This window comes from Bactrocera oleae, chromosome 5, assembly GCF_042242935.1.
Source record: "Bactrocera oleae isolate idBacOlea1 chromosome 5, idBacOlea1, whole genome shotgun sequence".
Taxonomy (NCBI): Eukaryota; Metazoa; Arthropoda; class Insecta; order Diptera; family Tephritidae; genus Bactrocera; species Bactrocera oleae.
The window spans coordinates 13,627,043-13,639,870 of record NC_091539.1 but is presented as its reverse complement, the minus strand read 5'-3'; the positions used below and the strand labels follow the sequence as shown (position 1 = coordinate 13,639,870).

The 12,828-nt window shown below is 34.3% G+C and overlaps 1 protein-coding gene across 1 annotated transcript in view; it reads right to left on the bottom strand.

Annotated features, from left to right (window-relative positions):
- The window catches only part of fz3 (frizzled 3), a 43,131-nt gene extending 30,669 nt beyond the window's left edge, over positions 1-12,462 (bottom strand). The window contains exon 1 of the mRNA XM_014229956.3: positions 11,298-12,462. Coding sequence (XP_014085431.2) covers positions 11,298-11,576 — 279 coding nt within the window. The 5' untranslated portion in view covers positions 11,577-12,462. The remainder of the gene's footprint in view (positions 1-11,297) is intronic.
- Between the last annotated feature and the right edge of the window lie 366 nt (positions 12,463-12,828).

Here is a 12,828-nt window from a genome sequence, read left to right as displayed (position 1 = left end):
TAGCGAACAACAAGGTGAAGAACAACAACATTAAAAGCGGCACAAATGCGCGTAATCGTTTTATTACCGCAAATATTATCAAGTACATACACATTTTAGTATCTATGTGCCTAAGTACATACATACATACAAATACACATAAGTATGTTTGCTTACTCATATAGCGTTTAAATAGTTATTTACATTTGATTACCACAAGAGGTGTGGTTGTGCGCATACAACAAGGCAAAAATAACAAGAATATACGACCAAATCCTTTTACGATAGATTTTTGCTACGCAACAGCGTCTAATTCTTGAGCTTGGATGGAACTACAGCAACAGCGTGAGGCTTTCTCAGTCAAACTTCAATATCTCAAGAAGATTACAACTAAAGTTTTGTTTTTGTTTGGTTATATCAAACAGTCACTGTTTGGTATGCTCTATGGATAGAGGAAATCATTAGTTCATATTTCTTCAAAAATGAAGCCGGCCATAATATTTTAGTCAATGGTAAACGCTATAAAACCATGATTAATGACCTTTTCGTGTCTGAATTGGAGATTGTTGATGTGGACGATTTTTGTAAGTATTGTTTAAATAAGAATCATAAAGTAAGTGCTTCAACAATAGGGGTTAAGCGGATAAAATACTTCTTGACCTGGAGCAATAATCTTATACGAATGCCCATTCACCTCTTGGTTGACTAGTCATAGAAAGTGCTGAGAAGGGACGATTAAAATCTGCTTAGACATGATAAGCTAATAGCCCATCTTTAGTGCTTTGTTAAGCCCACTTCCTATATTATTATAAATATTTACAACACCGACTAACCTTTAAAATACAAATATGTATGTAAGTATGGAAGACGCAAGCCGCGCCAATTGAGCACAAAAACCAAGAGGATTTGCCAAATAACTTATATTCATATGAAGCGGTCTACTTACACATCCATACATACATATGTACAAGTATGTATGCATTTATGTATGGACGTATGTTTCTTGTACATACAAGTACTACTTATTTTATTGTACGACTAGCATAATAACTTTGTCGGCAAAGTGCGTATATATGTATGTGTATAACGCATCAATATAGAGCTCCACAACAAAAACTTCAATCGCAACGCATAATATTATTTATAATACAGGAAAATAACGACAACAAAAACAACAAAGAGATCAAAAAGCCTGATATGGCTTATACAAGTATAATAGCACGAAAATGCGTCTAAATGAAGGCATGATGAGCTACGCATGATCGGTCTTTTCTCTACATTTCCAATTTATCTTTTATTTCATTTTTAGTTTTTATGCGCTTGCTTTCATTTGTGATCTGCTGACGGTCGAAATGCCATTTATATCGTACACTTAGAACCTGCCGCTGCTTTAGTGCGTTACGCACTGGCATATGGAGATATATGTACATATGCATGCGTATGTACATATGTATATAAGCGTACACAATGGGATTTGTAATGAAACCATTGAAGTTTCTATTCATCAACAACTTTGTAAATTATTATGAAATACGCGGCATAATGCAGCGCTTTTACATATACACACATACCTACATAGTCATAATAAGCCACTAAATGTTGTTGTAATTACTGTTTTTGTGGAAAATACCATCTGCTTTGATCTCCGCTGATATTAGGTATTTACATTTTTCTTTTGCTCCGGCATACCTATTCAAAGCGCCATTGATTGCCTGTTCGCCTTTGAGTTGTTATCGTTTATCTTCACTTCAAAGTCGGAAATAAAGTTGAGTGTAGGTAGAGCGCAAGAAATGGATGCAGCTGATCGGTTATTACTTGTTGTAATTTTAATAATAAACTATGGAAATATGTTTTGCTTTAGGTTCGCTTTCAATTAAGTTGCTTTGATCTTGTAGGCTTTGTGCTGCTTTAATTTCCGCTCAATAAAACTATACAATATAATTCGAAAATTCTCCTTGAACTACGCTGAAACTTTTTTATGGATATTTTCTATCTAATATTATGAAAAGAAATTTTCTAAACAATTGATATTAATATAAACATGGAAAAACGTTAACTTCAAACAGTTTGTATGGCAGCTATATGCTATGGTTCGATCTCAAAAATGTATTCGGAGATTGTAGCTTTGCCATGTTTGGCAGCTATTTGCTAAAGTGATGCGATCAAATATTTAAAAAATAATAAAAAAAAAATAAATTTAATATTGTAGCGCTGTCTTGAAAAATAATTTATGACAAATTTTGATATCTTAAAAAGCTTTGGTTTAGTTCGCATATACTCGTATACAAACGGACAGACGGATAACGTACTAAACGGTTAAAACTGTTTTCTTTTTCATACTCTCAATATGAGAGACTAATTTCAGGGAATTCGAAGTTAAAAACCAATTTGAGAAATAAAATCGAAATTTCAAACAAATAAATGAAGGCAATAATAATTTTGTGGAAGAACAAAGTCAAAATGAGACGAAAAAATTGTTAAAACCTTAATGCGTCATGAAGGGTTGCACCTTCGCGCTGCAGTTTAATCATTATGCAGCGAAAAATGCTAATTTACGGAAATTTAAACACTTCAGCGACAACAACAAAACCTAAAAGCCACAACAAAACAGCAGGCAGAACAATTATACGAAATGAGTGGAAATGAAAAAGCAAAAAGAAATCATGTTCACAGCAGACGTCCAGCAAATATGAAAAAGAGGCGGACACCAAAGACGTAGGCAACCAAAGGTACATTGTACAAGCCGCAAGAGATGAAAAACAACAACAGTAAAAAGGTTAATTTAAAGAAGTGGAGCGTACGCTCTTGGCCGAGCTGCAGATGCGCTGCGCTGCGCGGAAGGAGGAAATTATTTTATGGATTGGAACTTTTTTTTCGATTACAGCGGCACACACACACACACACTCATACAGACAAGTAAAACTGCATTTCGTTTGAAGTGCATTGAGCAGTAGACCAAACACCAGCCGACGCCTGTGCAGACGAAACATCATGCGGACAATTTGAAAGACCAGCGCACGAAAAGGAGAAGCCGACAAGCAAAAAAAGAAATGAAAGCAATTGAACAAAAAGACAATGAATACAGGGAAACACATGCAATTGCATGATATTTTAACGGCAGCAGACCAGTGGCCGTGTCCGCCGCAACGGAAGGTGCTAATGGACTTTTAGGACCGGCAGCAACTGCGACGCCTCAGCTGGGCTGCAGCAATATGAGCGGAACGGCAACCTTGGTTACTTTCTTAATTTTGGTGTTTTTTTTTTGGTTTTGTTAACATTTTATATACTTTTTTCTGGAGTTTTACACAAAGAATGCGCCAAAGAAGAGGCGTTTATTAGTTGGAAAAGAAGACTATCACTTTTTCATGCTTTTGGTTTGTGCATTATACTTATTATGTTATGTAAGCATGCTTGTATGTACACGCTGCTAACAGCTTCCACGATCGGTAAAGTGAAAGATAAAAGCAATTTATAGCAGCGAGCGGAGGAATTGAATTGAAATTTTCATGGTGCATTAGAGGTCAGTAATTTCATCAGCAGACAAATACATATGTATATATAAACATACGCACATATACATATGTACATATATACATATGTATGTAGTTATGTGAATGAGTAGAAATGCAGATGATAAGACAAGAATATAAAATAATAAGACGAAGGCTTGAATATGCTTATATGTACATAGTATGCTGTAGATATAAATGTGTGGGAATAATGACATATGCCTGTAATTATATATAGAGAAGAGGATTAAAAGTATAAAAACCCAATAATAATCTGGCACAAAGTTCAAAATAAAAATTTACTTTACAAATTCGAAAAATTGGTTTTTCGAACTTAAGTTCGAATTTGTTAAAAAACTTTCTACAGTAATAATACTATTATAATTCCTTGTAAAAACGCATAAAAAATCCTACTGGCTGTAAAACATTTATTTCGAACTTCAGTTCGAATATGAAATACAAAAATTTTCTTCTGTTATAGTTGCATTACATATGCCACTGCTTATAAACCGCTGTTTCCAACTTATGTTCGATTGCGAAAAACAACTTTTTTCTTCAATAATAGCAGTATTCTGTTCAAATACAAATATATACACATATTTTCTTTAGTATTGATTTTGTTACATTCTACTTAAAACATTTAGACTATGCCACTGATCGCAAATCACTTTTTTGAACTAATGTACGAATCTAAAAAATAACTTTTTCCTTCAGTAATAACAGTATCCTGTTTAATTAAAAAATATGGCAGTAAGGAAACAGCTGTTTCGAATTTATATTCGCATCTGTTAAGGTTTTTTTTAACTACCAAAAATGACATAAGACGATATTACGATTTTTAAAAAATTCGTTTATTAAAAAGTTTCTCAATTTAGTTAGAATTTAAAGAATTTATTGTCTTCAATAATAAAACGATACTCTCAATTAAACCAATCTAAACCAAACAGAAAATGCAATTACTTGGTAAAGTGCTACTTCGAAAAAATAGAAAATTCAATTATTTGGCAAATTGCAGTTTCGGAACTGTGTGTTGATACTTTTTGTTATGTTGTATTTTAAAAGCATTTCTAGGATTTTATTTTCGATTTTTGGGGAATTTCTGCACATAAACATAATAAAATATTCTAGTTTGTAAACAATATGTTTGAAAACAAATATTTCGTAATTAAGTTTGAAAGCTTTTTATGTCTTTAGTAGTTCGTGAGAAAAATGCTTACTCTTTGTAAAAGAACTGTTGCGAATATGCTTAAGTTCGCATCGAACTGTAATTTACTGAATAATAATAATAGGATATTCTTTATGGCAAGTATTTGACTGAAATTTTGAATACTATTATATATTGTCGTAGTTATGAATCGTTTTTCTTCATCAAACAAGCATATTAATCTTGTAATTGTTATTGTAATTACAATTACTACTATGTATTCATTGTTATTGATAAATACATTCCGCATATACCTACATACATGCATGTACATACATGCATATATGTGTGTACTAAATATGTACATATATTTATTTGAACATCACAGCATTCTTAACTAAGTGTTGTCTGCTACGTTGCGTGTTGTACAACAATGTGCCAAAAGGTAGATGTATACCTGTGTAGCTATGTATATAGCGGTACTTAAGTGTTGTTTACACACATAATAATTGACGCACCTTCTTCAAAATCACACTTTACGCTTGCATATGGCATCTCAGCGCGGTCTAAAGTACATATGTACATATCTATAGAATCATTGTTTGTGTCAGCAATAGAATTTACAACAACAATAAAGCAATATCGGCGTTATTTTCATCTTCAACCAACAATCACCTGTGGGAGCGCAATTCGTTTGCATTAGAAGCGGCCGTAAGAAAAAAATGTAGCTGGCAGAAAAGCAAATAAACAAATAGTATTTCAGACGAACAATTGGGCAAATAATATTGGAAATACGTGCATGTATTTATAGCGATAGTTTGAGGCGGTTGCTTACAAAGCAATTGCTTTGAAACATATACATATGTATATGTGCATACAGACAAACAAATCAAAATGCAGCATGTCTGCATGAAACGCTTGGCAAACACACATTTGTATATACCTACATAGTACGATTATATTTGTAGTTTTTAAGAACTTCTCTTGACTGATTAATCCTGATTGAGCAGTGAAGTAATGTGTACATACACATATCCATATGTACAAATACATATGTGCGCATTAGGAAGGTAAACAGTGTAAACACTTAATCTGACAGCAGCGACAAAAAGGTGGCGCTTTCAATTTAAAGATAAATAATTAAATGTAAGCAAAGCGCTACAAAACAGGCATACATATGTATATATTTATATACCATATTTACTTACATATATACGTACAAAGATTATTCACTTAAGCGCTGTTCAAACAGACAGGAAATCTATTAAGCTTTTTCGAAACTCAAAAGCAAGTAAGTCGTCTTTTGTGTGTCCATATGTATATATACGATATATATATTTACAAACATACATATGCATGTATATCATCTTATTTACTTTCATATATATGTACTTAAGTACATATTTAGCTGCAAGTCTACGAGTATATATATGAATTGCATATTTTATATTAATAACTGGCTACACTAAAGACTATCGATGCAATAAAGTAGCTTAACAAGCAAACATACACATTTCTTTAAAAAACATACATAAGTATGTACATATACGAGTACATTCAAATTGACACATTCATATGGTATGTATTTAAATGCCTTGGCCAAGCACTGTATGCGAGACCACTTAATGAAATTGTCTTTTAATTTGACAGCAACAACTTGAACAAATAACTTATAAGAAATACAGCACAATGGTGATAATAGGACAACAACAAAACACAAATACACAGGCACACATGCCTTGTTACATATATATGTACATACATATAAACAGATACATATATGTATGTACCAACAATTGTAACCTACTACACTGCTTTCGCCTATTCCACTTAATACAAACATTAACACACACCTACCTTCAAACATACATACAAACAATGATATTTGTAGACTGATAAGAGAAATATGTTAAATTTTATACCCAATGCAACAACAATTTAATTTAAAACAAGTAAGGAAGGGCTAAGTTCGGATGTAACCGAACATTTTATACTCTCGCAAAGTCAAATGGTATACTCGTTTGAGATTTCTTTGTGGATTGACTGATATTTTCGGTAGAAGGTCAACTATAGGCACTGGGGTCCACATATTTAGTACTTAGGGGTTTGAACAGTTTCGGTTCGATTTAGACAATTTTTGGCCACAAGGTGGCATACTTTAATCGCATTATTCACGCAAAGTTTTTCCCGATACAGTCATTGTTGCCTGATTTGCATAGTGGAAAGTGAAAGAATCAGATGGCATTGAAAATGGTGTTACATGGGAAGTAAGCGTGATTGTAGTCCGATTTCGCCCATTTTCGCACTATGACATAGAAACATGAAAAGAACGATATGCACCGAATTTGGTTGAAATCGGTTGAGCAGATCTCAAGATATGGGTTTTCACCTAAAAGTGGGCTGTGCCACGCCCACTGACTAATTTTGAACGCGGTTCCTATAAAGCGAATTTATACCATCTCAGAGATAAGATTTAATGTCTCTGGCGTGTTTAGTGCTTGATTTATCGCGCTTTTAGTAGTTTTTAACAGTACCGTTATATGGGGAGTGGGCGGAGTTGCCACCCGATTTCAACTATTTTCACACCGTCAATAGAAGTGCTAAAAGCATTTGCTTCTAGTGAATTTTGTTATTATAGCATTAGCGGTTTAGGAGATATGCACATTAAACCTATTAGAGGCGGGACCACGCCCACTTTTTAAAAAAAAAGTTTTAACTGCAGATGCCCCTCCGTAATGTGATCCTGTGTACTAAATAACAGTCTTGTATCTTATTGCGGAGCTTAGTTATGGCAAGTTATTTGTTTTTGATTAATGGCATTTTGTGGGCGTGGCAGTGGTCCGATTACGCCCATCTGCAATACCAACCGTCTCACGGTACCAAGAAACATGTCTACCAAGTTTCATAAAGATATCTCAATTTTTACTCAAGTTAGAGCTTGCACGGACGGACGGACGGACGGACAGACAGTCACCCGGATTTCAACTCGTCTCTTCATCCTGATCATTTATATATATATAACTCGATTAGTTTTAGGTGATACAAACAACCGTTAGGTGAACAAAACTATTATACTCTGTAGCAACAGGTTGCAAGAGTATAACAAGCAAAAACGTTAACTTTGGTTGCACCGATATTATAATACCCTTCACAAATAGAAAAGATTTCATACCAGAACTGAATTTTGATCGGTCAGTTTGTATTGCAACTATATGCTATAGCAGTCCGATCTGAATCATTTGCTCGGATATTTTACCGTTGGATTGGACAATAAACCATGCGAAATTTCGTAAAGATATCTCGTCAAATTTTGTTCGTTCAGATTGCATGGCAACTATATGCTATAATGGTTCGATATCGGCGGTTCCGAGAAATGAACAGGTTCTTGGGAAGAAAAGGAGGTGTGCAAAATTTCAGAACGATATCTTTGGGACTAGTTCGCGTATATATAGACGGAGCGGGCATGGCAAAATCGACTCAGCTCATCATGCTGATCATATATATATGTATTTTATAGGGTACCCGACGTTTCTTGTTTCTTATACAATATATATAAATTATATCAATTATTTCTTATTCTCTTCTTAATTTTAAAATTATTTTTAAAGTAACATGTTTTGGGTATGAAATATAATTTTTGTTTTTGACTGTTTGTCATGTTCATTACTTTCAAGAACATGAAGTTAAACTTGATTCGTAACCATTCGTAAATACACGTTTTACTTTTTTCTGGTTAGTATTTCAAGACATCACTTTATTTCACTTTTTTTGGGTTGGGGGATAAGTTTATCACTCTTATCTTCTACATTCTTTACTCCAACCTTCCATCACTCCCCGTCACACTGTTGTTTCGTTCATTGATGTCGTCAGCACAATTACATATATGAAATGTTGGGTGTGTGAGCTTTTTAGCACTTCGTCAATAAGATATGTTAATATTTAGAGATTTACCACAAAAAAACTTTTAAAAATTTTAAATTCGAGATTTTTGAAATGTTTAAAAAATAGTTAATAACAAGTATTCCTTATTCACTATTTTTTAAACATTTCAAAAATCTCGAATTTAAAATTTTTCTGTTTCTAAATAATTAGAATATTAAATAGTTTTGAAATTAAGCAAAATGTTATGTGCCAATGCTGGAAAAATATTTCGGTTTTGTTTCATCAAGTTTAAAAGCTCATTAGAAAGGAACGAAAAGGAATACATTAAAGAAAGCAAGACCTAAGAGCGTTTTCTTGACCGTCTGTTGGCTCTATGTTTCAAAATGTAGACTTCAATTTGCTGGTGGAAGAATATCATAATCTTAAATAATACGTAAGTCGAATATATTATATAAATATACGTAATACGGCCTACGTTACTTGAACGGATACGAATTTACTTTCATACTTACATACATATGTATATCCGGCCAACTGAATTGTCAACTAGCGGAATTATTTCAACAATTCATATTGATATTATATCGGGTCGGAAACTATTACTAGTCTTTTCTTTAAGCGACTAACGTCAATAATAATATCAAAAAGAACAGAATAAGGTTCAAATTCAGGGCAATCTATATAAGTAAAACCTTTAATCTAAAAGTCTGTAGATATGTGAATACATAATATAGTATAGATATACATTAAAAAGTCAAGAATTCACTGCTTTGCATTCGCACACAATTTCCAACAACAACTGATGTTGATATTAAAGAAAAGTTCACAAAACACGTACAAGCGAAACTTCTGAGAATTTTCTTTACGAGCGATAAAGTCAGTATCACACACTTAGTGAGCGACTATACGCACACATACAAGCTAACAAACATATGTGAGTCTATAGTGCGAACGACCATAGGCGGTCGATCGGACCAGCCGTTGTCATTCACTACTTGAGCTGTCATTCAACGGCTGTGCGTGCTTATCTAAAGTGTCTGATCTTTATTTGCGAGTGCTGGCGTGTAAGCAAGTGGTTTCTCCATTTGTGTTTAGCCGCGAAACGCAAAGTAAAGCATCTCAACACAGCACTCCACCGAACTCATCAAAGCGTTTGACGCTTTCGGTGGCACGGTACTACAACTAACAGTTAGGCAGATGTGCCGCGCTGAAAAACTCGCTCTACAATTATGTGGATACGAGTACATATAGCTATAGGTAGCGTCTTTTGTGGTGGCTGGATTAGGTGTTGCGGTGTAAATCAATTAAATGCGAATATAAATTATTTAGGCTTATATTGTAGAATGCTTTGAATAAAACATGTGTATTTCGTAGGCTAGCAGGAAAAAAAATGTTGTTATAGGAAAATGTTGTAGACATTGATTAGAGGTGAAATGAAAGCACTAAACTATGAAGTAATTCGCTAGGAAAGTGTAAAAATAACACTACTCTAAGTCTCCTAAAGACAGTTTCCTGTTAATCCACAGAGCACTAGAAAAAACATACAAATTTATAGCATAAAAATACCCTTTGGTTTTCCTTAAACTTTCAATCGAAACAGTTCCGGATTTTTCTAGTGATTAAGATGAGTGATTTTTGCAGAGATGACTCGAATAATATAGCAGAGTCCCCTTATTAAATTCTTAAAAAAGGATTTAACGATCTTTAAAATATATATTTTTTCCACTACTCTCTGGTAATTTGGCAAAAGAACTATTGAAATCTAGGAAGAAACCCATTTGACTTAAAAAACTACAGACGTAGAAGCAGAACCTTCGACATAAATATATTACATAATAATTGTAGATCTTTTGTAAAGAAAGAAAATTTTCAAACACTATATGACTGGGTGGTGATAGCACTAAGTTTAATACCCAAACCTAATTATAATCTGGAAATTATTTTTATACTAAATATATCCTTTTCTGCCCAAGGACCTGCCCATTTGTTGGAACCGCAGATATCTGACCACTATACCATATAGTTGCCATACAAACTGAGTTCTTCAGAAAAATTTGCATGGATTATTGTATAGACAACGGACCATATCCGAGGAAATTGTTCAGATCGGATCACTTTTACAAATAGCTGCCATATAAACTGCCCAATCAAAATCAAGTTCTTGTATAGAAAACTTTTTATATGTGAAGGGTATTATAGCTTCGGTGCAACCGTAGTTAACGTGTTTATAAATATATCCATATATCGGTGCTATGTTTTAAAATATATCCACTGACTACATTAAGTAAGGAACTTCAAGAGTATTGATGCATAAAATAACATTTATTCTAGGTTAGGGTTTTAACTAAGTTCATCGAGCTAAATTTTCAGGATCTCATAAATATAATTTTAAGCAGTCATTCTTCATTAACTACAGCGAACTCATCCATTTATAGATACCACTTTAAAATATTATAACCGCTCGCAATTCTATCTATAATTGATTTATACCAGTTGCCTGTTCGTTTCGCCATTCTCCAAAGTTTGACGAATCGAATGAGTAAATATAAACTAAATTGATTAGCCATACAATAATTCTATATATAGTTTTTGCTGAGCAATTCATAGTTTCTCTATTTAAGTATGACAGAATATCAAATCCGATACTAATGTATCATAACTCAGTATGCTCTCAGCTAGTTTGGCAGTTTTTGTAAACCTTTAGTGAACACATGATTGCCCATTGATCACTTTTGTGCACTTTTCGGTAATTTTTTTTTTTGTATTTTTTGTTTTGTACCTACCCGTAGTTCAGCTTCCAACTGGTTGGTGTGTCCGGCCAAATTCGGCATAGCTGTCATGTTATAGCCCAGACCCTGACATGCCGGCACCGTGATGCGTTGACATTGTAATCCATTGGCAACACCACCGCTACTGCTGCCGCTGACAACACCGTTGGACATGTGTTGATTCGTTGCCGAGCCGGTGTTCGCAGCGTGAGCGGTTGCAACTAATTGCAGGATAATGCAAAAGATTAGAAAGCGCATGCGCTCATAGGGATGACATATTTTGTATGATCGCATTGTGTTTAGTTGCAACTATTTGTTGTTGTCACTTATTTTATCAAAAAATATTTTTTAAATTTTGTATTTGTAGTTTTAGTAAATAATAAGTAAAGTAGTACAACTTTAACACTGGCATATTACGCAAATGCGCTCGAATTTTAAGCGTACAGCGTTGTGCAGCTTACCAGGCACCCTTTTTTTCAATTTTTATATATATTTTTTTGGTTTTAATGTAAACAATCTTTGTTGTTATTTAGCATTATTATAGCATGCCACAAACACTTTTTATTTATCTACTGCCCTTCTTATTGTTTTTGCGGCTGTTTTCTGCCGTTTATGCTACTTCTTTGTGTTGTTTCCTTCTTTACACATTCATTGCCGCAACAAATAAATATCAGCTACACACGATTTTATGGAGTACTGACTATATTGCCACTTTTCATGTTGAGCTTGCTGTTGTTGTTGCTGTCGGGTCACATGAAAATAACATCAAAGCGCTTGGAATTCCCTCAAGCGCATCAAAAACACAACACAAAAGGCAAAAACCGAAAAGAATGCGAATAATAAAAAAACGCACAAAGCAGCCAACCGCCAAAGTAACTGAGTCAAGCGGCGGTGCCTCAGGTAGTCAACGAGTTTTTGTCCGTACACACACCAACACAGATGAGCGCACACGTACTCAATCAGCGCGTAGCCTAATTATGAGTTTTTCGTTTTTTTTTTTTGTATTTTCTACAAAAGACACGCACTTCAGCGCTAACAACAAACACACACGACGCGTTTACGTTACACTTTGTTGCTGTTACACTATGTTTTCAACAATTAAGGTACGAAAAGCGCTCGCTACGGTACGTACGTTTCATTTGACATTCGCTTGAAGAATTCTTCAAATTTCCACTAGGCAGTTGTTAATATACCTCGGCCGTAAAGTGTTCGCGCTTCAAACTGGTTCGAGCTCCTTCAAACATGTTGCATGCAACTACCAATCAAACTGACAAGTTGCAAACGTTGTTGTTGATTTTGTACGCCAAGCGGCAAATTTGCTTTCATCTCGCCTGCTCGTAGTTTATCTTTTTCTTGTGCCGGTTTTGTTTATTTTCCCGGCCATAATGTTTATGCCGTTCGCCGCAGCCGTATTCTCTGGTTCGATTTGTGTGGCTTCAAACAGAATTTTCATTTATGTTGTGTTGATTTTGTTCATTGCAACCACTAATGGGAGTAATTGTGGTGTTTACGCGTGCCTAAGTGTTCTCAGCGCAGGTGTAAGAGG